General features: G+C 39.6%; 1 protein-coding gene across 7 annotated transcripts in view; it reads left to right on the forward strand.

The window, feature by feature from the left end:
- PCGF5 (polycomb group ring finger 5) overlaps window positions 1–25,586 on the forward strand; it is a 125,624-nt gene that overhangs the window by 64,424 nt on the left and 35,614 nt on the right. For all 7 annotated transcript variants that reach the window (XM_045438185.1, XM_045438187.1, XM_045438181.1 and 4 more), the window contains exons 3-6: window positions 8,966–9,062; window positions 17,366–17,421; window positions 17,536–17,595; window positions 20,065–20,213. In XM_045438185.1, coding sequence (XP_045294141.1) covers window positions 8,966–9,062; window positions 17,366–17,421; window positions 17,536–17,595; window positions 20,065–20,213 — 362 coding nt within the window. The remainder of the gene's footprint in view (window positions 1–8,965; window positions 9,063–17,365; window positions 17,422–17,535; window positions 17,596–20,064; window positions 20,214–25,586) is intronic.

The following is a 25,586-nucleotide window of genomic DNA, read 5'->3' on the forward strand; positions in this document are numbered from 1 at the left end:
AACTGGGTAAAGGGAATTGGGCAGTGACATGTTACAATTTAAAATAAGCCTGAGGGCACCTGGGTGACTCAGTCGTTGAGCATCTGACTCTTGATTTAGGCTCAGGTCATGATCTCATGGTTGTGAGATCAAGCCCCATCGATGTTGGGCCCCACTCTGTGTGTGGAGCCTACTTCAGATTGTCTCTCCCTCTCTGTCTTTCTCTCTCTCTCCCTCTCTCTGACCCTTTTTCTTTCGCTCTCTCTCTTTCCCTCTCTCTCTCTCTCTCTCTCTCTCAAAAAAAATAAATAAATAAACCTGTGTTCAGGGTAGACCTCATTAAGAAAGTAACATTTAGACATTTAAGGGTGCGTGGGTGGCTCAGTGTTAAGCGTCTGACTTCGCCTCAGGTCACAATCTCACAGTTCATGAGTTCATGAGTTCATGAGTTTGAGCCCTGTGTCAGGCTCTGTGCTGACAGCTCAGATTCTGTGTGTCCCTTTCTGTCTGCCTCTCCCTCACTTGTGTGTGTGTGCTTTCTCTCCGTCCCCCTTTCCCTGTCTCCCCTCCCCCCCCCCCGTCAAAAATAAACAAACATTTAAAAAAATTTAAAAAAAGGAAAGTGGCATTTGAATGGACAAGGAGGTGAAGGAGTTAGCCAATCACATATCCGAGGAGAGACTATTTCAGGTAGAGGAAGAGCAAGAGCGAAGGCTTTGAGGCAGGCGTGTGCCTGCCATGTTGAGAAATGGTCAGGAGGCCAGTGTGGCCACATGGCAGTGGGTAAAGGAGAGTTGAGGAAGGTAAGGGGGTGGATGTGGGCCACAGGCACAGTGCACGGTTCTTGTAGAGCCACTTTAAGAAGTTTGGCTTTTACTCTGAGAAGAACAAGACCCATTTCAGGCAGAGTTGTTTTTGTTTTTTTTTTTTTATTTTTTTATTTTTCAACGTTTATTTATTTTTGGGGGGACAGAGAGAGACAGAGCATGAACGGGGGAGGGGCAGAGAGAGAGGGAGACACAGAATCGGAAACAGCCTCCAGGCTCTGAGCCATCAGCCCAGAGCCTGACGCAGGGCTCGAACTCACGGACCGCGAGATCGTGACCTGGCTGAAGTCGGACGCTTAACCGACTGCGCCACCCAGGCGCCCCTCAGGCAGAGTTTTTGAGTAGAGAAATAACATGATCTAACAATGTTTAAGAGCATTACTCAGACTCCTGTTGAAAATGGACCCGTTAGGAATGATTGCAAATAAGCCAGGCAAGAGGTGGTGATGGCTTGCACCAATGGGGCAGAGCCAGATTTGCTAATGAACTAACGGCGGGTCATACAAGAAAAAGAAATTAAGGATATCTTCAAGGTTTTTGGCCTGAGAAACTTGAAGGATAAAGATGTCACTAAAGCATGTAGGACAAACTGAGGGTGGGAGATCAAGTGGTTGTTTTTTGGAAATTGAACAAAAAGCTGTGAGGGACTGCCGTGAGACATCCAGAGATACCGAGTTGGGAGGTGGACATAGGAGTCCAGAGATTTTCAGCATATAGATGTATGTAAACAATGGAAGCACCGAGGGACGGAGGGTAGATAAGAAGAGCAAGGACTGACCCGGGGACGCTGAGAAGGAGAAGAGGAGGCCTGAGGTAGGAGGAAGACTGCACGTCACCTGGAGGAGGAGGAGTCAGCTGAGTCAGCAGGGTTGAGGTAGACAGGACTGAAGTGTAGACCTCTAGGTTTGGCTACCTGGAGGTCACAGATCATCTCATCAAGCAGTTTCAGTGGAGGGGTCAGGAGTAAAAGTCTGGATAGATGTGAAAGGATGGAAATTCCTTAACTCCCTGGTTTTGATGATTGTAGTATGATTATGTAAGTATTTAACCTTCATGAAGGTAAAGAAAAGGTGAAAAAAATCGGGAAGAGAGGAACTGGGGAGAAGAAGGGTGGTACCTCTCAAATGGAGTGACGGCTCACAAGGGAAGTAGAGTCAACAGAAGTTTGTGGGGTTTTTTTTTAAGGTGGAGAAATAATATGTTTGCATGTTGATGGGAATCTCAGCAAAGACTAATGTAGGTGAAAGGGGAGACGCACTGGAGCAGTGTTCTTGGACCACTGGGAGGGGATCTAGTCCACAGGCAGAGACTGGCGTGAGACAGACACGTGAATGTTTGGAAACAGGCAAGAGCAGAAAGTAAAGATGCTAGTAAGTAAACAGATGTGGTATGAACTCTTTCAGTTTTGTTTTTTTTTCTTTCCCTTTTGCTTTCAGTAAAAAGGAAGTGAGGCCATTGGTGGATAGTGAGGATGGGGGAGGAAATGTTGGGGATTTGAGCAGAGGAGAAGTTATGAAGTATTAGCAAAGAGTGTAACGGACTTGGGGCAGATGCACGACCCACTGACGTTCACGGTCATGAGTTTAAGGGGAGAGACCAGTCAGCATGGTGCGTGTGTTTGTCCCACAGTGTCCCACTGTAATCCTGTAGAAGCAGAGTATGTAGAGAGGTGGATTTTGTGGGGGTATAATAGTTTAAATGAACCAAGTATGTCGAAAAAGAGAGGCAAAAGAACTGAAGTAGAAGAGAGCAGAGCTATTCAAGGGCATGAATGAGGAAGTATAATTATTTTGATTGATCACGAAATTTATATGGATAAGGAGGGAGACGAGGGCAGTGCTGCACTGACTGAACTACCAGACTCTACCCTGACCTTGGAGTCCTACTTGACTCCTTAAACCTTTCTGTGGAAGTGGGGTTCTCTTTCTAGCCTTTCTGGACCTTTTGGTCTCCTGGACTACTTGGTCTGAGATCCCCCTACCATGCTTAAATCCCAAGACTCTATCCTGATCCTGTTCAGAAAATTCTTTTTGCTACCTGTTCTTCTGTCCTGGCCAGATAATAATAATAATAATAATAATAATAATAATAATAATAATAAAGCATTCTGCTCAGTAGAAAGGAATGCTGTCCTTAGTGTTCACCATGAAACCACAACTCATGTAGGCCTTTGAAAGAAATATGCTATGTATGACATGAGAGAAATAAAGATGTTTATTAGTTCCTTATGGAAGTAAAACCAGAAGATACCATCTCATGGAAGCAAATGGCAGATACTCTGGAAAATTTTTTAAAAACTGTCAGTTTCACACATAAGAGTATACATCAAAAGCAGGAAACTGGTGCCTCTTCTCTTTGCAGATGACCATGGTTTACTTCCAGACTGTTAGCAGATAATAGATAAATTTTTCAAAGGCAAAAAGTATCAAATGAGTGCTATCAAGAAGGGCATATAAAGATAGTGATGTGTTTAAGGAAACTAGAAAAAACATGCTTCTGTGTTAACAGATAAAACTAACGCATTCAGATGATTTTAACAAAGGAAGTCAGCATTTGATCATGTTCAATAAACAGGGCATTACTAATGAATGACTACACCAAGGACATGAGAGAAAAGAATATTATTGTTTTATTATCAGTGATAGCAGACTCTGCTCAAGAAGAGAAATTTGTGCAGATTAGTTTGTGTCATCAAAGCTGGGAAGCTAGCCCTCTGTGATACATAAGAGATGTGGGTGGACCATATATCTAAGATAGCGACAACAAATGGTCCTTGTACCTGTTGTGAAGAACTCTCTCCCTCAAGAATTTGAAAATAAAGTAAAATAGATAGCCCTTGAATAAACTGTGAAATCAACAGATGACAGTGCTTCAGAGCAGGTATGTGCAAAGTGATTGGGAAGAGACAGAACAAGGTAAGGCCTAGGCAAATGGGGCTGTGCTGGAATTACATTAAACATATAAAGTTAAGGAAGGAATGTGTAGTGGAGAAATGTTGGTAAATCTTGGAACCTCCACCCCAGAAAAAGAAATACCACACATGCAGAGATAGGCAGTTCCCATTCAGGTGAAGGAGTGTGTCATAAATATCATACCTGAATCGCAAGACTCTCTAGGGTGGAAATGGCTGCAGAGGATTGATCCCAATACATGATAGACATTTCAAGTTTCGTTAGCAAGGTCATCTGGTATTTAAGATGGACACATGAAACTGATGCCGTTCAATATTCAATTACTCTGATTCTCCTCCTCCTCATTTTATGTTCATCCACTGATCAATGTATAGTGGTAGCTCACATGTACTGAATATTTACAAGCTCTCTGCCACGCATTTCCATACTTTGCATATATTATCTCATTTAATCTTCACAAGAACCCTGTGAGATAGGAACCTTTGCTGTCTTCCTCGTACATAGAAATGCAAAGCAAGTAATTTGCCAAATGAGAGAACTGGGACTCAGCTCCAGGCAGTCTGCTGCAAGACCATTTTTATCTAGAACAAGTGTGTTGTATACTACCTGGTTCTCAAGTGGATCTGCATTATGGGGAGAGTGAATTAATCCCACATTCTTTTGACTATGTTTTGTCCTGTGACAGTGATTTCCTTATGGTGAATAAGAAAGTAACTTCCGAATGAATCCTTGGTCAGGATTTCCTAGTTGTTTTTTGGCTGCCTCAGTGAGAGAGCTTTGCAAGGTTAAAATCTCTGGTGCTAATCTCACAGAGATTCAGGCTTAATTGGTCTTGCATATGGTCCACCAATCTATCTTTTAAAAAAATCTCACTGGTGATTGTGGTGATTTGAGAACCACTACTTAAAAAAAAAAAAGTATTCTTATTGAAGAATAATTGACATACAATATTATATTCGTTTCAGGTATACAACATAGTGATTTTATATTTACCTACATTACAAAATGGTCAACACAATAAGCCTAGTTACTATCTGTCACCATATAAAGTTGACACAGTAATATTGACTGTATTACTATATATATTACTGTACTATATATACATTACTATATATATTACCATATTATATAAACATATTCCCTATAATCTACCTTACAGCCCATGTCTTATTTATGTTATAACTGGAAGATTGTAGCCCTTAATCGCTTTTAACTGTTTCATGCATCCCCCCCCAATATTCATCCCCTTCTAACAAACTAACAACTATTAGTTTGTTCTCTATCAATCTCTTTGTTTTATTTGTTCCCTTTTTTCTTTTTAGATTACACATATAAGTGGAATTTGGTTTTCTCTGACTTATTTCACTAACCATGTAGGTCCATCCATATTGTTGCCAAGGGCAAGATTTCATTCTTTTTTATGGTTCATATTCATATGTATGCATATTATGCATGCATATTATACATATTATGCATGCATACAATACACACATACATGTACATACAGACGCATATATACATAGATACATACCCCAGAAAAAAGAACCACTGCTCTTTCTTAAAAAAAATTTTAATGTTTATTTCTTTGAGAGTGAGCACAGGTGTGCACAAGCAGGGGAAGGGCAGAGAGAGAGAGACAGAGAGAGAGAGAGAGAGAGAAAATCCCAAGCAGGCTCTCTGCTGTCAGTGCTGAGCCCAGTGTGGGGCTCCAACCCACCAACTGTGTGTGAGAATATGCCCCGAGCTGAAATCAAGAGTCCAACACTTAACTGACTGAGCCACCTAAGCACCCTGAGAACCACAGCTTTAGATGATACAATGATTTGTACTCTGTTTGTGCAACAACCTAGTTCAAATACAAGAAACGGTGAAAAGAAAAATTTTGCTTAGAAAGCTTTAGGCAGAAGTTTAAGGCTATTTGTGCTGGGCGAAATATAAGCATCAGTTAAAAAAACGCTTAAATGCCTTAAGTGAAATCTTTATGTCAAGGACCAAGTGTTACCGACATTAAGATTTGGTGTGTGGCGCCTTGGATTTTAGGCCTGGGGCTGCACGGCCTGAGGATGGATGTCGTCTGCGCTAGGCAGCCGACCAGCTGCGGACAGCCGCTCTGCTCTGGCTCTCCAGTGCTGCATTTCTCATTTGCCCAAAGGGGTGGTAAAAGTCCATCCTGTAATGCACACACAGCCTTGAGCCCAGAGCCTGATACTTGGTTAGGCTCAGGAAATGTTAGCGCTTGTTGCTCTAAGTGTTTTCCAACTGGGGATATCTTTGCTGAGCCTGATTCCCTTTCTCACCCAGGTGTTTCTTGTGGCTAGAGCATCTGTCCATAGAGGGGCTGGTGAGAGTGAAAAACTCTAGTTGGTCTCCATACACAGTCTTAACCACGGGACGGGACTTTTTCAACATCGTTCTCAGACTCGCTGACTTAACCAGTACAGCAGTTGAGCAATTAATTAGAAAGCTTGGCATTAAATCTTTAAGATATTTTTAAAATGTATTTTCCACCTAATATAAACAATTATAAACTAAGAGAGGTCAGTTTTGTAATGATGGATTTTTGAAGCATCTAAGGGAAAGTAAATCCTCCCTTTACTTTTTTCAGTTTTGCTAAAATCCTGGCCTGGATTTTCTCAGGTTCTAATTCATATAAGGTTGTGCTTTATTCAGCAATTTTTAAAAGCATGTAGGAAATGTATTTTCTAGAGGTTTTTTTTTTAAGGAATAAATGAGCTATTAAAGGGGCTAGTTTGTGCAAAATACTCAGCTTAAAAGGAGATCTGATTCTATACATAGACATTTTTAAGGTTTCCAAATTAAGTGGTAAGGCATTCTTTTTCTATATATTATAGGTCCATAGAAATAAAATCAGAAGAAACTATATCATGTAGACATGCATTAGTTAAGCAAATGGCTCTTGACTCAAATCCTGGCTTTTCACACTTACTGACTCTATGATTTTTGCCAAATTATACTAAAGTTCTACTCTATTTCTTCAGCTGTAAGAGGCCTAATAATATTACCTAATTAATAGGGTTGAAGCATTTAGGGTAGTGCCTGGTACACCTGGTATTTTCCTCTGTAAAGTTAAAAAAAATCTTTAAAATTCGACTTAAAATTTGTGATTTCATATCAGAAAACCTGGATTCAAGTCTCTGTGCTGCCATTCATCAGAGTAGGCAGGTAACTTGGCCTGTGGAAACCTCTTCTTCGTATTCAAGAGTAGAATAAAATACTTTATCTCAAATGTTGGTGTGAAAAATAAATTCACCTCCTGATGGGGCTTTCTGCATCCCTCTAAAACAGCACTCATTCAGTAGAAATAAAATGTGACATTCCTGGTAGACAGCCAGGAATTCCTGAACTCTTTGAGTTTGATAAACCTTTTGAACCACAAGGATCAGAGCTCCAGGGTCGGATCAGAGATTTAGGATAGGATCAGGCTTTGTAATACTCTTCATTCTTGCCTCTTATCTGTCTTTTTTTTTTTGCTTCTTTCCCAACTTTCAGAGACTTATCTTGTGTCCCTGGGAAAAGAGCAAATACTAGCAAGCTTTGAAAGAATTCAGCTTCTCTGCTCTCCACTTTAATGTAGCTTACCAAGAAAGTCCTTTCTTCCCAAACATTGACTTTTTAAAAGACATTTAGAACCTTCTTGGGGCCAAGGGATTTGGAAGACAGAGGAAGTATTCATATCTAAGCTCTTTTATTTTTAAGGTTTTTTGATACTGTTTTTCTCATCCAAATTTGGGGAGAATTTTAGTGAAGAGGTATTGTCCTAATAGCTGTATGCTGGGAAAAAGAAGAATATGGGAATCAGGTGTACTTACCTAACAAAAAATATCTGCTCATATGTCATCTTCTTAGAAAGCCATACCCTGGCCACTCTGTCTAAAATAGCTGATAGTTCTTAGCACTCTAGCTACTTTTTTTATATATATAAATATCACTTATTACTAAAATTCTTTGCTTGCCTGTCCAAAGAAAATACAAGCTCCGTAAAGGTCTGGGCTTTGTTTTGTTTGCCCTTGCATCCCCAACTCCCTACTACGATGCGTGGCATTCGGTGTCTTTTGAATCAATGAGTAAGTGAAAGGAAGTACCAAGATATCATTCTATATATGTACTAAGGACTTTAAAATTAGAGACCTAGTAGAATTCTTCCTTGACCATTGATGCCCTGACCGACGTATGAGATGCTTGAATTTTCAGACCTCATCTCAGTGGGAGGAATCCTAGTGTTTACTTTTGATCAATTGTTTACATAAACTTTTTACTTCTTTTAGTTAGTGTGGGGCATGAGGAGGGGGGAAAGTAGTAGTTTGTAGTGGAGTTGAAAAAGGGAGCTGGGGGAGCTGATCTGTACTGGGTAAGAATTTCAGATTATACAGGGTAATAAAATGGAGGAGGGGGTATTGAGACAGGGAATTAGATCAGTTTTGTTTTTTTTTTATAGTTTAGGTGCTATAAATATGTTTAAGGTTTTTGGGCAAAACAGTTGACATAGTAGGTAATAGAAACCTAGGGAAAAGGTGAGAGAGATTCATAGCCAGAAAGATTTGTACTGTTAGAGGAAACATAGGCTATATGGATTTGTGGCCAGAAATCCACAAATCGTATTTCTGTTGTCTTTGTTTAGAACTTTTATTTAAAATCTTACTTACACCTGTCCGTTTCTCAGTTCTTCCACTTGAACGCTCATGCCTTTGTACCGACTTGATGCCACTACCTGTACTTTGTGCTGCGTCGAGTTAGGGCACTTGGGAGCACAGACTCACCAGGCCCTGGCACGGCCGGCAGTTCCATTGTAACTCCCCACCTGTCCCGGGAATTTTCAAATGTGTTGAAAATTCTCAAGTTTTATTAAGAACTATTTATGTTGCATTCGAAAGAAGTGCAGAGTTACCAGTTTATGCTTCTTTTCCTTCTTTAAATGAGAAAACTGTTGTTTACGTAAACGCACCAGCTTTTTCATAGTAATATGAACAAATTATTTGGTTTGTGAATATATTTAAGAAAAGCAATCAGCAAAGTAGTATATACTTTTTATGTTGTTGACTGTAAGCTTCATTTCAGTTGGGTATTTATTTTATTATTTGGGTGTTAAAAAATTTTTTTAAGGTTTTATAAAATTTGGTAAAAGAATAGTATTCTACCCATAGTAGGCAGTTTTTAAGGACTGTTTCTAATTACATTTGATTTAAGTTCAAATGATATGTTTCAACCTAACATCTTCTTCCTTCTTAGTCTGTAAGACTTGTATTGTCCAGCACTTTGAAGACAGCAATGATTGTCCAAGGTGTGGCAACCAAGTGCATGAGACAAATCCATTAGAAATGTTGAGGTAAGTAAATGTATTTTATAGTTTGTCTAACTTAAATTATATAAACTCTTAGTATGTTTTATTGTGCATCATAATATTTGTTGGCACTTGACTCAGTTAATATAGGTTTTATGAATTTTTTTATTTTCGTTCAAAATATTTTGTTTCACTTTAAAGCATTTTATTAAGAGAAAGTTAAAAATAAGGCTGTGTATATTAAATACTTAAGAAATGTATTTCCAAATTAAAAATTATAACTTTATCTCATAGCTACTTTAGATGTAGTTATTTTTGGTGTTTTAATATTCCACACATACTCTACTTTTACTGAGCAACATGGTAGTGGAAGGGAGGGCAGACCTAACAGTGAGGGAAACTGACCTCGGTACTGTTACTTTTCTAATTATATCAAAAAGTATACAAACATTTATGTAAACTTAGACTACCATTTACTTAAGAAGTGTAATCCTAGGGGCGTCTTGGTGGCTCAGTCGGTTGAGCATCCGACTCTTGGCTTCGGCTCAGGTCATGATCTCACCGTCGTTGGTTCAAGTCCTGCACTGGGTTTCTCTCTCTCCCTGTCCCTCTGCCCCGCCCCCAAATAAACTTTTTTTAAAAAGAGGTATAATTCTTTATTTTTAAAGCTGGAAGTAGTCCATAAGATCCTAAACTCTTTTTTTTTTCCCAGATGAAGAAATTGAAACTTACAGAAGTGACATAGCTTTTCCTAGGGCTTCAGCAAACTCAAATGTCCTTTCCCAAGCCCAGTGTCCTTACCACCTAACCCATTTTCTTCCTATTTTTCCTGCCCTAACTCCACCACAGATTGCCTGTGTGATCTTAGGGAAGCACACATCTAAAAACAGTACTAGATACTCCCTAAATAGCCCTTCTGTAACCCTCATGATCTGTGTGATGTTTGCCATCATTCTGTAAATCTGGATTTGCAAGTCTTCTCAGACTTTTTAAAATTAAAAAAAAATTCTTTAAACCTTTATTTATTATTGAGAGACAGAGCATGAGCATGAGCATGAGCATGGGAGGGGCAGAGAGAGGGAAACACAGAATCCGAAGCAGGATCCAGGCTCTGAGCTGTCAGCTTGACAGTTCAAGACGCGGGGCTCGAACTCACAAACCACGAGATCATGACCTGAGCCGAAGTCGGACACTTTCCCGACTGAGCCGCCCCAAGACTTTTTTAAATTTTATTGTCGTGTCTGTAGTTGGGAGTAATTTATCTATCAGTAAATGTCAAGCCTAGTGGTTTTCAAAGTGTGGTCCCCAAACCATTAGTATCTTGTTGGAAACGATAGTGACTGGTCCCCCCTCAGACCTGCTGAAATGGAAACTGGAAAGGGGAGCCCATTTTAATTAGCAAACCTTCCAGATGTTTCTGATACACTCTTGTACTGTGGCCTGTAGTCCTGAGCAGGGCTTCTCCTACTTGGATTTACACCAGTGCTTCTCAAGCACCAATGGTTTTTCCCCCCACCCCCACCCCTGGTGTACTTTTAGCAATGTCTGGAGATATTTTTGATTGTCAGGACTGGGTGGGTGCTGCTGGCATCTAGTAGGTAGAGGCTAGGGAGGCTGGACACTACTGAGCATCCTGTGATTCATAGGACAGTCTCCTCCCACACCAGAGAGTCAACCCAAAATGTCAACAGTACAGGGGTCAGGAAACCCTGATTTAAGTCATTCAGAGAAGAATAGGGCAAACTCTTTCTCTAAAATTTTTTCCTGATGCTTTTATCAAAAACTGTGTCAAAAGTTAATTATTACCTACTCCATTTTAAAGTGCTGTGTTGGAAGAAAAATTAACTTTTGGTTTTGACTGTTAGATACCCAAAGGACTCCAGTCACCATTTAATCAAATGTACTCCCGTGGCTAAAGTATGATAGCACATTTTTTTTTCTACATTTTTATTTGGAAAAAATTTAAAACAAAAAGTTCCCAAAAGTAGTACAAGGAGCACTTGTACTCTCTTTACCCAGGTTAGTCTGTTGTTAACATTTTATCTCATTTGCTTTATCGTGTGCGTGCATGCATGCCTGCTCTGTTTTTTTCTGAATTTGAGAGTAAGTTACATACCTCATGGCCCCTTACCCCTAACTACTTTAGTATGTATTTCCTAAGACTAGAGATATTATGCACACTGCATAACCACAGTGTGCTTACAGGGGCATAATATTTTAATCTATCCTCCATATTCCAGTTTTGTCAGTTTATCTAATGATATCCTTTATAGATTTTTTTCCCTCCTATCCCACTAAAATTATTCTACAAAGGAATAACTTTAAAGATGTAAACTCACAGAAATGATAAGAACAAAAACTTCAGTATTCTTGACACCTCAGGATAACTCCTGGAACGCAATACATTCTCAGTAAATGCTTGTTGAAAGGATGAGAAATGATGGGAATTGGAAAGCAGATTGATGGTAGTGATGGTCCAGCAGACCCAAGAGAATGAGCTGGCAGGCAGAAGATCTTCACCAAAGGGTACCCTCAGCAGCTTCAACACTAGGAAACATGCAAACCCTCGGTAAAGGAGTTGGGGGTGGGGGCCAGGGGGGGGTCTACAGGTGCCTTAGTAAATTCTCATTTATGCCTAAGGCTGGACATATTGCTGCCAGAACATAATCATATTTTGTTAGCAAGAAGAAAGAGGGATCAAGCCTTCTTCAGTAGGTAACATTGTGTCTGTTACACAGGTATCAATTTTTTCTCCTACATACTTTCTCAGGAGGCTGCTGGAGGATGTGCTGGTGCCTAAACCAAGGAGAAAGGGAGTCTTAACATAGGAGGGAGATGAAGGGGTATGGCAGTTGTGCAGGAGGCCTGGACAAGTCTGTGTCCATGCTGTAGAGTCTGGTAGTCATTAGCCACATGTGGCTGTTGAGCACTTGGGATTTTGCTGGTACACCTGAGGAAAGGAATTTTAAGTTTTACTTAAATGGAACACTGCAACAGTATGAATACTTTCCCATGAAATGGAACCTTATTGTCAAGGAAATTCAGATTACTAAACAAGCGCATTGTTAAATATTTTAATGCATTAACCTTATTAGAATTACTTTTACACAAAACATGTAAAATACTTTTGTTCTTGTGCCTACTAGAAAATTTAAAATTATTTCTACCGGATATAGAAGGTAGAAGGAAGATGGAGTACTCTATGAGGAATCATTCATTCAAATATTTACTGAATGCCGGCTGTGTTCAGGCACCGTACTAGGTGCTTGAGGTCCGTTAGTGGGCAAAATAGATTAAGATTTTTACCCTTGTAGGATTAATATTTTTGTGGGGAGAGACAGACAAACTGTATAATAAATAACTTATATGGTATACTAGAAAGTACAAAGGGGAAAAAGGAGGGGGTGCTGCAGGTGAGGGAGATCAGGAGTGTGAAGAGAGGGACAGATTGCAATTTTAATTACAATGGTGAGGATAGGCCTTGTTGAGAAGGTAAGCTTTGAGCAAAGAATTAATGGCCATGAGGGAGTTAGCCGTGTATAAATCTAGGGAAAGCAGGCCTGTTCCAGATAAAGGGAGAAGCCAGTGCAAAGGACCTAAGTCAGGAGTGCTCCTGAAACTTGTTTGAGGAACAGCAAGGAGACCAGTGTGGCCAGAGAACAGTGAGGGAGGGAGAAGATAGTGGGAGATGAGGGCAGAGAGACAATGGGAGCCTAGGGGCCACATAGGCCACTGTAAAAAACGTTATCTTTTACTCTGAGTGAAGTGGGGAACCACTGCAAGGTTTTGGTTACAGGATGGACATGATCTGGTTTTGTTTTAAATCATTTTGATGACCATGTTGAGAATGCACTGTACATCACAAGGCAAAGGTAGGAGCAGGGAGAACAGTTAGAAGGCAATTGCAGTGACCCAGGTAAGAGATGGTAGCAGCGGAGGGTGCAAGAGAGGGTGCAAGAGATGGATGTAGTTTGAAGGGAGATCCAGCAGGATTTGCTGGTGGATTAGATTGAGAGTATGAGAGGAAGAGCAGACCCTGACCTGAGATTCTGGACCTGAGCAACTGTAATAATGGAGTTGTCACTAACTGGGACAGGGAAGACTAATGATGGAGCAGCTCTGGGGGAGGGGTGGATTGGGAGTTTGGTTTGGGACATGTTGAGTTAATCATTTCAGAGAAGAAAGGAAGTTGGCAGGTGGAAATACAAATCTATGATTCAAGGGAAAGGTCTGGCTGGAGATACATATTTGATAGTCTTCAGCATATAGAAGGTATTTAAACTGTGAGACAGGATGAGATCACCTGAGGGAATATAGATAGTGAAGAGTGGAGGACCAAGGATGGAGTCTTGGAGCAAACCAAGAGATCAGAGAGAGGAGGAGGAACCAGCAAAGGAAACTGAAAAGGTTCAGTCATTGACATAGAAGGAAAATCCAGGAGTGTGGGTTGGAAGCCAAGTACAGAATGTATATCCAAGAAGAGGGAACGATCCGCTGTGTCAGATGTTGTTCCTGGGACCAGGTAAGGTGACAGCAGAATTGATGCTCAGATTTCACAACATGGAGGTCACCAGCCTTGACAAGAGCACTTCCAGTAGGGCCATGATGCAAAAACCTAACCGGATTGCTTCAAGAGAGAAAGGGAGAAAGAATAATTAGACACAGTGAATATGGACAACTCTTCCAAAGTTTTGCCACAAATAGGAGGAAAGAATGGGACAGTAGCTGTTAGGGGAAATATAGTCGAGAAGTTTTCTGTTTGATTTGATACAGGAGAAAAGATGGCATGTTTGAAGGGAATGGTCCAATAGACAGCAGAAAGTTAATGTAGGAGAGTAGGGTGGAGGGGGGACTGATGAAACAATGTTCTTGGATAGATGAGAAGGAACGGAATCTCCTAGTATAAGAGAGGAGACAGATTTTATATAGGAGCACTGACAGGTCATCTGTAGCAACAGGCAGGAGGGCGGAGTATATGTGGGTACAGACACTGTAGGTAGATACGGCGGTCAGAGTCTGTGGAGGTTTCTCATTGAGGAGAAAATGTTATCGGCCAAGAGGAAGGATGGAGAGGGGGGATGTAATGGTTTGAGGAGAGAAAAAATGGTGAATCCAGGAAAGTGAGAGAATAAGTTGACTAGGGAAGGGAAGTAGGATTCCTAACAACTTTAAAAGAACATTTGGATTGTAGTTATGAATTTGTAGGGGTGTGGTTGTGTTTTTTTCCAGCCACGGATGCAGGCACAGAGTTGATGGATAGTTGGATTTAGCCAGTGTTGTGGTTGTACTAAATAATTTTGAGCAAGTGAGAGAGGGACAGACAGGGGAATCAAAGGTACATGCAAAGGTGTGGTTTTAATGACTGACCTTGGAGTAAATCAGTCCTAAACTGGATAGGAGGACAGAGGACATCAATTTGATGAGGGATGTCTCAGGGGAACAGAAATGAAACTAGTTGATTCCGGATCTGTTTGTGAACAGTGAGAACAAATTCTTGTAAGAATTTGGGAATAGGTACTTAGAAAATGAAGAAAAGAAAGCAATTACTAGCTTTAGAGAAAGAAAAAAGTTGCATGAGGTGATGTCTATAATCAGAGTACACTGCAAATATTTATATAACCATGTAAACTGGTTATTAAACCAAAAAATAATAATAAGAGTAAATCAGGGAGATGAGAGTAGTTTGGAGGAAAGGGGGCTGGCAAGATGATAGCAGAGAACCAAATCTTTATTTTCCATAAAAAGAAGTCAAAAGAATCTAGACAGCGGAAAAGGCGTGGCTACCAGAAGAAACAGGTTGGATTTAAAAGTGGCTGCCTCCTCAGTTGTGAGCGTCAGAAATGGAAGGGTGGCTCATCAAAATGTTGTATTTTAATATAAGTTTTATGGGGAAGTTTTATTTGGAAATTGTGTGTGTGTGTATATATATATGTGTGTGTGTGTCTGTGTGTACATACATATATAATGTGTATAATTGTGTGTATATGTATATATACACATAGGTATATGTATATATAATAGATGTGTGTATATGTATATATACACATAGGTATATGTATATATAATAGATGTGTATATATGTATGTGTATATTTACCCATGTATATAGTACTCTGATAAAAAAAATCAAGAAAAATACTGCTTCTCAAGTACTATTTCTATTAAATAGTCTGGGAAAACTTTGTGAACAAGTTAGTATTTGAGTTAAGTTTTGAAGAATAAGGTGACATTGGTTGGGTTGGAGAGCAAGAAAAGAGTGTATGAGCCAGGATGAAGAGCATGAGGGAGAAAACAGATGGGAATTGACAAGACATTCTTAGGGATAGTTAAGTAAGCCAGTTGGCTAGAGAAGAGAGACAGTAAGAGAGTAGCACCAGTTACGATTTGTGGGTTGGATTCAAGTTAGATAAACACTCAAACCAGCTGGTGGGAAGAAATCAGTCCTTGAGCAGGCAGATAATGGTCAAGTGACTGCTTAAGGAAAATTCACTAAGAGTATGTCAACTTAAAGAGAAGTAGTTATGTGCTGTCTTCTAAGTAGGGTGGTGACTGACAGTGGGAGGATGGGAGGTATGGAAAGACCAGGTGGGAGAGACATGGAGAAGGTGCAGCCAGTGGGGCTTGGTGAGTCAATGTACGCATTGTGAGGGGGCGTGGGGGAAGGCTTAGATAATTCTTGCATTTTGAGCCTGTTTGGGAGAGCTATGGTATCATTTCTAAATTTCATTTTTAAAAAGTAAGACAATGAGAGAGGTATTCAGTATTTTGCTGAGGGATAGATGAGGCAGTCTTGACACTGATGAGCAAAAGGAGGTGCTTGAGATATTCAACATCAGTTCGAAAAATGGAACTTGAGCTCAGCAGAGAAGTGTAATGGATATGCATCTATGTTTGTGTATACACATGCACACACGTGCACATACAATCTGCCTGGATGTTAGCTTTCAAGCCACAGAGTGGATGTGATAGGGCATGCAGCCTGTAGAAGAGGTCAAGAGTGCACAGCAATGAAGAATAGTCAAATTGCGAGGTAGTTGGGAAAAAGTACTTAGGGACAAAGAGAAGTAGAGAGAAAAAAGGAAAACCAGGAGGGGGAATTTTCAAGGAGGCAGTATCTGGCAACAGTGTCAAGCTGCAATATAAGAGAGAAATGACTTTTAAAAACCATTTTAAAACTTTAAACTGTAATTCTAAAACAAGAATTTAAACCTGTGCACTATGGAAGCTATGGATGATTCCAGGAGTCCAGGAGAGTAAAAGAAACAAAACACAGAGTATGGGGCAGAACTAACATCGATTATGCTTTCAGACTTTTCCAGTTAGAAGAAAATATTGAGAAACTGCCAACAGCTTGAAAAGACAGATTAAGAAAAGGTTTGGGGGGTTTTGAGATGTGAGAAGATTGTCCATATTTGTATCCTAGAAGAGCGATGCTGCTGAGCAGGGTGTGGGGGTGGGGAGCAGAGGGGCTGTGGGAGCAGGGGGAGAGTGAAGAAACAGTCACAGAAAGGAGGCATTTCACTCTTACATGGCAGGAAAAGGAAACAGGAAAAATGTCAAGATAAGTGTTTACATGTATTATCTAGGAAGACAGAGTGACTAAAAGGTCTAAATTGCTCAGAAGAAAGGAATGGACATCATTTCCGTTACAGCAAAGAGCCAGAATTGTGGTAGAGAGTTTGAGAACAGGTGTATCGGCTATTGCTGCATAACAAACGAGCCTTAAATTTAATGCTTAAAACAGTAATAAAAGCGTTTGTTATTCCTCACAGTCCTGTGTGGTTCATAGATCTAGGTGGTTCTTCTGGTCTTGGCTGGACTCACTCAGAAGACTACAGTGAATGAATGAGTCAAAAGTGGTCTCATCAGGGCAGCTTGGCTCGTACGTGGTGTCCCATCCTCCTGACTTGTTCTCATGATGGCAGGATTCTAAGAGAGAGAGCGCACGGAGCACAGGAGGCCTCTTAAGGCTTTGGCTCAGAACCCAGCACAGTGTCATTTGGGCCACATTCTGTTGGCCTAAGCACGTTTCAGGGCTAGCCCATATAGATTGTTGAGATGGGGAGATAGATGCCATCCTTTAATCAAGGGAGGGATTTCAAAGTCCTGATCAGAGAGTGGAGATGTAGAGAGCTGGGGACTCTGGGACCATTTTTGTCATGGATCTGACACTGTGGGAAAGGCTGGAAATGGGTGCACTCTAAATGCAGAGGAGTTTGGTATAGTGGATGTGCTAAAATTGTGTGTTCTGAATTTTGCAATACATGTAAGATACAGATCTCAAACTCTTTACATATTGGATTTTGATATCTTCATTGTTAGTATATTCTCTTTTTTCCTCTTTGGAAGGTTGGATAATACATTAGAGGAAATTATATTTAAGCTGGTCCCTGGACTGCGAGAACGTAAGTTGCTTTTGGGCTTCTTGCAGATTTTTGTGTTCTGTGAAGTCAGCATTTCTATTAAAGATTTTGTGATTGTTTCTGTTATTCTTATACTTTTTTTTTCTTTTAAATTAGAAGAACTTGAGCGTGAATCTGAATTTTGGAAGAAAAATAAGCCTCAAGAAAATGGACAAGGTGACTTTTTCTTATTTCTCTGGTACAATCTCTCAAATCGGTTAGCTTTATGTAGCTTTGGTGAACTAATACCTCTTCAAGCTCAAATTTATCCTGTACAAAATTCATGTACCCCTTTATTTACATTGTGAACCTTTTACATATGTAAATCTGGAGTTACGGCAGTTGAAGGTAATTGGAAATAGAGGAAATTGGACTTTGGGAAGAGAAAAGGGAGTTAAGACTAAAAACTGACTATTGATTATAGCAATATTTGCTGGAAAGCTGAAGGAAACTCTAGTAGCCATAGTCTGCAGCTAAACACGGAGGGGTTTTCTGTTTTATTTATTTTAGTTTATGTGTTTATTTTAGTAAGAGAAGGAACCAAGATGTGGCTGAGTGCCAAAATAGGGGGTCTTTCTTTGCTCTGATAATCTGGAATTAAGTTTTTATAGGTGGAACTCAGATGATACAGATTTGTATATTTGGGGATTTAAAAAATATTTCTAGTCGCTTATGGGGATTTTCTCCATCACTTATGCTGAGTGTCCAGATTTCTCTTTTGGATCCCAGGAGACTCAGCCATCAGTAATTTTTAATAATGTCAGCAAAATAGCAAACATTACTGGGCAGAGAAAATGCTTTTAGTATGTATAATTCACACAAGGGGGGGGAGTACACCATACCTGAAATTAGAAGGAACTAGTATCCTTTCCCCTTGTTCTCTAATATAATATTTATTTCAGGAGAGCCTGAATACCACTAAAATCTTTTAAGGATGTATGTTTTTATAGGCTCATTGTGAGCTCAGTCTCTTACCCTTGGTTTTCCCTTAAGATCATAGGATTGTCAATTATACATCATTAGTATGAGTGAGGAAATGCTCTCTTTCTCTTTTCATCTGTAAACTGAGGATCATAGTTTTATTAACTGTTCAAGGCTGGCTTCCAAAGCAGGGGAAGTTTGAGAATAGCTTTCAATGACTGGAATAAGATAGTAAGGGCTTATTATCTATAACAACAAAATGGGCAAAGAAGCCAAATCAGACAAAAAAAAAAAAAGACTTCACTAAAGGCTTTGTTTTACCAAGTGTACATTGCAGTTTAGACAGTAGTGCTCTAATAAAAGTGCAAATAATTTAAAGTTGACTAAATGTTCCAATTTTTGACTGTCTTTGCAAGAGGGCAGGAACCCAAGGGACTGTTATCAGAAGCTTTTATGTAGTAGGTTTAGTCGATGACTCTGTATCTTACAAGACTCACAAAGGACCACAGCCTCCTGTGTGTGGACCTCCCTTTACCCATCTCTCTCTCTTTTTAAAGTATTTTACAATGTTTGCTCTTAGTTTGGGTAGAGAATTTGGATCTTTTCTTGGAGCCTGGGAGGTCGGTTCATAAAAACCCACCCTGTCTACTTGGGCTCCATATAAATATGTAGAAGAAAGAATGCAGAAGAAAGAGAACCCACCTGCCCTTTATGATATAACTGTGATGCTTTTACTAGTCATTAAAGAGGTGCTAACCTGTCATTTTTTCTTTCTGGGATTTTGTATACTGTAATGCTTAACTGGCTAGCTCTTTCAGGTTTCAGCTTAGACATAGTTTATCTGGAAATCTTCCCTGAATCTCTGCTTCACCCCAAAGTTTGGATTTATTACCTCTCTTACATGTTTCCACATAGTCTGTTTTTACCTCTTCCATCAAAGTCCTTATCATATTTCTCCATCTGTCTGTTTTCTTTACTTGCCTGTATCTCTTCCTGTACCCTGACCACTATGAGGGTGAGGATGGTAACACTCTAGTTTCAATATTCCCTCAAGCCTAGCGCAATGCATATCCACCACAGAGTTAAAGGGACTCTGTAAATAAGGGAGTCAGCACATGGAGTTGCAGTGTAGGCTGCAGGTATTTCATAGGCTAAATACACTTGTGTATAACACGACGTATGCTATCCAGACTTCCCTAATGGATTGTTAATGTTACACGGCTACATACATGTTTCAAAAGCTAACTCATTCTAATCATTTCACTAACTGATTTTATGACTATTTAATAATTTGAAATGTTGAGAACTCAAAGAATATTTTATATTTTGAAAAGAGTACTTAGTTTCAAATTTGAATGTATATAGAAGTTGGAATATTTTTATGTCCTGCCTACTTTCTAAGTGATCTAATCACCAATTGCGATCATTTTTGTAGCCAGATATAGCTAGTCCTGAATCTTTCATTTGGATGTCCCAGTAAGTCTAGAAATTTTAGGCCATGTTAATGAGTCACTGATGGCTTTTTAAAAATATCTCTATTGTTGAATTGGTTGGAACATTTTAAAGATACTAAAATTTTTAGTTCTTCTTCAATCAAAAACTAAGAAATGTCTTTTAAACATTTTTGTTTTGATGATTTTGTTTTTGTTTTGATGAATATACTGTTGCTTAACTTTAAAATCAACTTTGAGTTCCATCTAACTTAGTTTTGTTTAAATTATACAGATGATACTTCAAAAGTTGACAAACCTAAAGTAGATGAAGAAGGTGATGAAAATCAAGATGATAAAGACTATCACAGAAGTGACCCACAAATTGCTATATGTCTAGATTGTTTACGAAATAATGGACAGTCAGGAGACAATGTAGTAAAGGTGAGTGGATGAGCAAAGTTATATTTTTTAGTAATCATTTCATAGTAAACCTTTGATAATTTGTTGATGAATTTAGCTGGTGTTTGCTTTCAAAATTTTTGTTAACATTATCAAGTAGAATGTCATTCTCTCACAGTCTCGTAGCTACAAGGGACCATATGGTTGCTTACTCTAGGCGCCTGATTTCCAGCCCTCACAACTGAACAGTCCTGGGCCAATGCCACCACCTAGTGGCTAATTTCAAGAATCACGCCTCTTTTCTCTGTCACCTCCTTTTATACTTTTGTTGGGAGTTCATATACATTGTTTCTCCCTTCTTATGTGTAGTAACCAATTCAGACACCCATCATTACATCATGGGCACTGCCTCCAACTCTTTCATTCATACCCTCTTCATTTTCCTATTTTTCTGTTTTTATTTGCAATTCAAAAAGCTATCCATGACATGACTAATACATTTCATACATAATATAATTAGTTTTGAAGTAAAATTGGGGGTCATAAAGTGTCTACGAACTTTTACATTTCTTGAAGTCTCCCAGACATTTCCTGTAGAATCTCTGTTTCTAATTCTGTTTCTCCCTGTATTTGCTAATTCAAACTTTAAAAAAAAAAAAAAATCTATATACTGAAGAGATTAAAACACCCTATTCAGTTTTATTTATTTTCTTTGGTTTTTACATGGTGTTGTTTAAATATTGTTTTCTGCTTTTTTTTATTGCAAGGCACTTCCCTTTTCATTATAAATGTTCACTACTTTAGCTCTTAAATAGATTTTTGTCCATTTGTCCTAGCAAATATCAGTGATTGAGAATATTGTTTCTCTCTTTATACTCCATATTTTATTCAAATACCTATCTGTACTCATTGTTTCTTGTTTTCTTTTACTTACTTGCTCTGTATAAATCTGTAGGTGAGTGGGTTAGATTCTTCACTAATACATTTAATGATATTTTCCTATTAGGAAATTAAAAACAAATAATTTTCAACTCAGATTAAGTTTTCCTAGCATCTTACAACAGAGAGTATGTAGGAGCAAGGGATTCAGTGAAGATATAAGTGATAAGAAAAACAATTTTTCACTCAGGGAACTTTAGTTAGGACCTACGCGTGCAGCCAAACAGTTATAATAAAATGATGGGTTTAGTTAAGAGGGGCTGGTTGGACAAGGCATGTCGTCAACAGCAGCAGTCTTTAGAGAAGTGGTTACCAGACCTACTTATCCTTCCAGGCTTCTCTGTTGTTTCTTATGTCCTGGTGCAGCACTCCTTGCTTTTTGTAAGTCTTTTTAATAACCTTACATTTCTCTCTTATTGCCAATCATTTCTGTAATCCTCTTTTTAAGAGATTCTTCTTAATAGCGATTGTGATCATCCTTTAGCTGTCTGACACATGAGTTACTGTCTTGTAATGAAAATTAAGTCAGTAGAAAAGCTGAATATCTTTTCATAAATAAATGTGAAGTCTACTTCCTGTAGGATTTCTAGTATGAAAGTTATAAAGCACTGCATTTTAGAGATTCATCTGAAAAATTACCCCTTGCCTTGATACTCTCTTTTGACAACTTTGACACTTGGCCGTTCCAGTTGACCCTCTGTCCATTCACTCTTTCCTTTACAGAGTTTTGTTCATCCTTGTGTCTTCTATTCATGAAACAGCTTTCACAGCTTATATGACTTCTGCTTTGCTACCCTGATTCCCACCTTTCTCTCTGGCCCTTCCTCCACTGTCTCCACTTCTTCCAGTCCTCTACTTGATATATGTGAGTATCTCCTAATACTAGTCTTCCACTCAGTTATCCTTTCTCTGGATTTATCCTAGGAATTCAGTACGATTCTCTGTGGCTTCAACTCTACAGAGAACTTTTAAATCCCCATTTCCAACTCTGTCATCCCTCCCATGTTGAAGTATTAAGTCTCTGACTATTAAATATCCCGGTTGAAAGTTTCACTAACACCTGAAACTTAGTATGTTTAAAGACAGATTCATTATACTTTCACCTAACTTTACTCCAAACGTTCTATTTCAATTAGGACTGCCATCTTTGTCCTAGTCCTACAAGTTCAAAACCTTGGAGTCATCTCTCACTTTTTACTGTCTCCCTTCAACAAGCCGTAAGTCCTGAAAACTTTGCCTCATCTAGTGCTGCTCACCTTTTTCCTAGATTTTTGTAAGCACTCTTATCATCCATGGCTGAGGCTATAGCCTGAAGGTGTGGGCCACAGTCATGGCCAATATTAGGGTCAGAAAGAAAGTATTTTAGGCTCTGTGGAACTCCCAACAAAGATACAAAAGGAGAGATGAAATACGTTCTCTTTTGCAACTTTTCAGCTTACTTATTGTAGCACTACAGCAGCCTTCGACCATAGTGAATGAACTGGCATGATTGTGATCCAATAAAACTTTACCTACAAAAATAGGTAATTTTGGCTTGAGGTCTGTGGCCGTCGTTTGCCACCTTCCAGCCTACAGAATCAAGTCTCACTTATGTTAGCATTCAGAGCCTTCTGCTAACTAAACCCCATCTTGATAAGTTTATCTCCCATTATACCTATGAGTGAACCCTCGTCTCAAGACAAATGATTATTGCCATATATCTGACAAAGGATTTGCATCCAGAATACATAAAGGCTCGTATTAAGAATATTTAAGGGGCGCCTGGGTGGCGCAGTCGGTTAAGCGTCCGACTTCAGCCAGGTCACGATCTCGCGGTCCGTGAGTTCGAGCCCCGGGTCGGGCTCTGGGCTGATGGCTCAGAGCCTGTTTCCGATTCTGTGTCTCCCTCTCTCTCTGCCCCTCCCCCGTTCATGCTGTGTCTCTCTCTGTCCCAAAAATAAATAATAAACGTTGAAAAAAAAAAAAGAATATTTAAAACCCTCTCAAACTGAGAAACACTTCCTTTTCTGGCACGTTCTTGCCTCATTTCACTACTTTGCTGTGTTTCTGTCAAGACCCAAGCAGAGACCTCCTTTTTGTGATGTAGTTTTCAACCCTACTCAGTCCCTTCTCTGAGATTCTGTAGGATCTGCATTTATAACTCAGGTTGTTATTTATCCAGTCAGCATTTATCATGTTCCTGAAGTTTTCAGGTACTGATACTTTTATCTTTTGAGTATATGTCTTATCCTTCAGACTAGATTGTAAACCCCTTAAAGGCAAAGAAACCCTGTCTGTGTTTCTTGATAGCCTTCTCAGCCACTTCACTTCTGTGGAGTAGGCTGTGCTTTTCAAATGTGGGGGTGATGTAGTTGCACATACAGTTTATATAGTATACCTGCTGTTTTTGTAATTCCAAAAATCAAAGTCGGGAGCAGGAAGACTGTGAAAATAGTAGAGTGAGGACCTTCAAAAATTCACTCCTCCATAAAAGCAGTGAAAAAAGTGCCAAAAAAAAAAAAAAAAAAAAGAAAGAAAGAAAGAAAGAAAAGAAATTACCTCTCAAAAGCTTGCAGAAGCCCATGGAGCATTTAATCAAGAAAACGGTGTGAACAGTGAGTTTTGTGGCATTTTAACTTGCCTTAGTCCAATCCCCTGCTCTCCAGCTCAGGAGTAGCCTTGAAAAAGAAGAGCCCACTTTTCCACTGCAACCTCTCAGGCACCAAAGGGACAAAACAAAGGTGGAGCTCTTTCAAAGTCGAATTGCCAAATAATTATCATTATTTGACCAGACTGGTGGTTCCTCGAATACCCTGCTTACAAGGCTGTCCATATTAGACCTGATACGGAGCTTACCCAGTAGAAAACACCTCTGTGGTCTGGGAAGGGTGGAGCATTTTTCAGAACCAATTACAAATACTTTAACTTCATGGCTGTCTGAGGTATAGCTAACATTTGGGGCAAACCATAGACAACCAAAAAGCTTAAAAGAAAAAGCTGGTGAATAAGAGGTCCATAGATATCAAAGTCTATAGGGACTTTGAAAAGCTCTAACAATCTACAATTTTAAGCATGTAGATAGGACTGTGTACATGCTCAAGAAAGACCTAAGTAGGCCTTAAGCTCTCACCTCTGGCTGACCTTGAGGCTCTGTACAGAGTCAGGATGTGAAAGACTAAGGCAGAATCGTCAACAGCCTGGTTGAATGTTGAAGGTGTGCCCTCAAACAGTCAATTAGCAAAGATTGGGAGATTTATTGGTTCCAAGTGTATAAGGAAATCTCTGTTCAATCACTAGCCAGCCATGAGGTGGAAACTTAAGTGGGTACATACTGTAAAGAATACCAGCTTCACAGAATTAGTTTAGGAAAGTCACTAAACAAAGAGAAACAGCAAGATACAGACACAATAACAAACCCTAAGAGGCAGGTGGGAACCTGATTCCATTGTTGCCACATTCTATTACTTTAAACATCAAGTTTTCAACAAAAAATTACGAGATGAATAGAAATAAAGCACAACTCATATACAGGGCAAAAAAAAAAAAAAAAAGTAGTCAATTAAAACTGTCCCTGAAGGGGCGCCTGGGTGGCTCAGTCACTTGAGCATCCGACTCTTGATTTTGGCTCAGATCATGAGCCTAGTGTCATGGGATCAAGCCCTGCATCAGGCTCCATGCTGAGTGTAGAGCCTCCCTCCCTCCCTCCCTCCCTCCCTCTCTCTCTCTCTCTCTCTCTTCCTCTCCCCTCCACCCCTGACCCTTTCCCCCCCACTCACACACTTACTCTCTCTAAATTAAAAAAAAAAAATCTGCCCCTGGAGAAGTCCAGACATTGGACTTATTACTAGATATAGATTTTAAGTAATCCATTTTAAATGTGTACATAGAACTAAAAGAAACCATCTGTAAACATTTAAACGAAAGTGTAAGAGCAGAGCAAAGCTGAGGGCCAAACGGGATCTTGAGCTCGCCATGTCCCAGAGACACACCAAGACAGCCACTACGTTGATTATGACTAACTCTAAAACTGACTTCAAGACTGGCAGAACAGATCTTCCATAGCTAGTCATAGAAAGAAGGCTACATCAAAAAGGGTAAAAGGAGTGAAGATTTTGTTGGGAACCATGCTAACCACAGACAAGAGGGATATCACAAGCACAGAGGAGCAAGGGGATTAGACCCCTTACGAGTCACCCCAGCCCTGGGGATGCACACTGGGAAGATGAATCCCTATAATGCCTTTGAAAATAAGTGGGGCTTAACTTCATCCTAGGAGAGCCAGAGGATGATAGGAAACCAAGTCCCCACAGTTAGTGCGTTGGCTCTCTAAATAACGTGCCCTGAGACACAGCACAGCACACAGCATTTTGAAAAGTATTTGAGGTATACATGAAGGATATTTATTGACTAATCTTAGGACCTGTACCAGAAGGGGAGGGATCTGCAGAAGATTTCTCTGGGAACAAAACTGCTTGCAGGTGCCATATTTCTTGCCCT

This window comes from Leopardus geoffroyi, chromosome D2, assembly GCF_018350155.1.
Source record: "Leopardus geoffroyi isolate Oge1 chromosome D2, O.geoffroyi_Oge1_pat1.0, whole genome shotgun sequence".
Classification (NCBI taxonomy): domain Eukaryota; kingdom Metazoa; phylum Chordata; class Mammalia; order Carnivora; family Felidae; genus Leopardus; species Leopardus geoffroyi.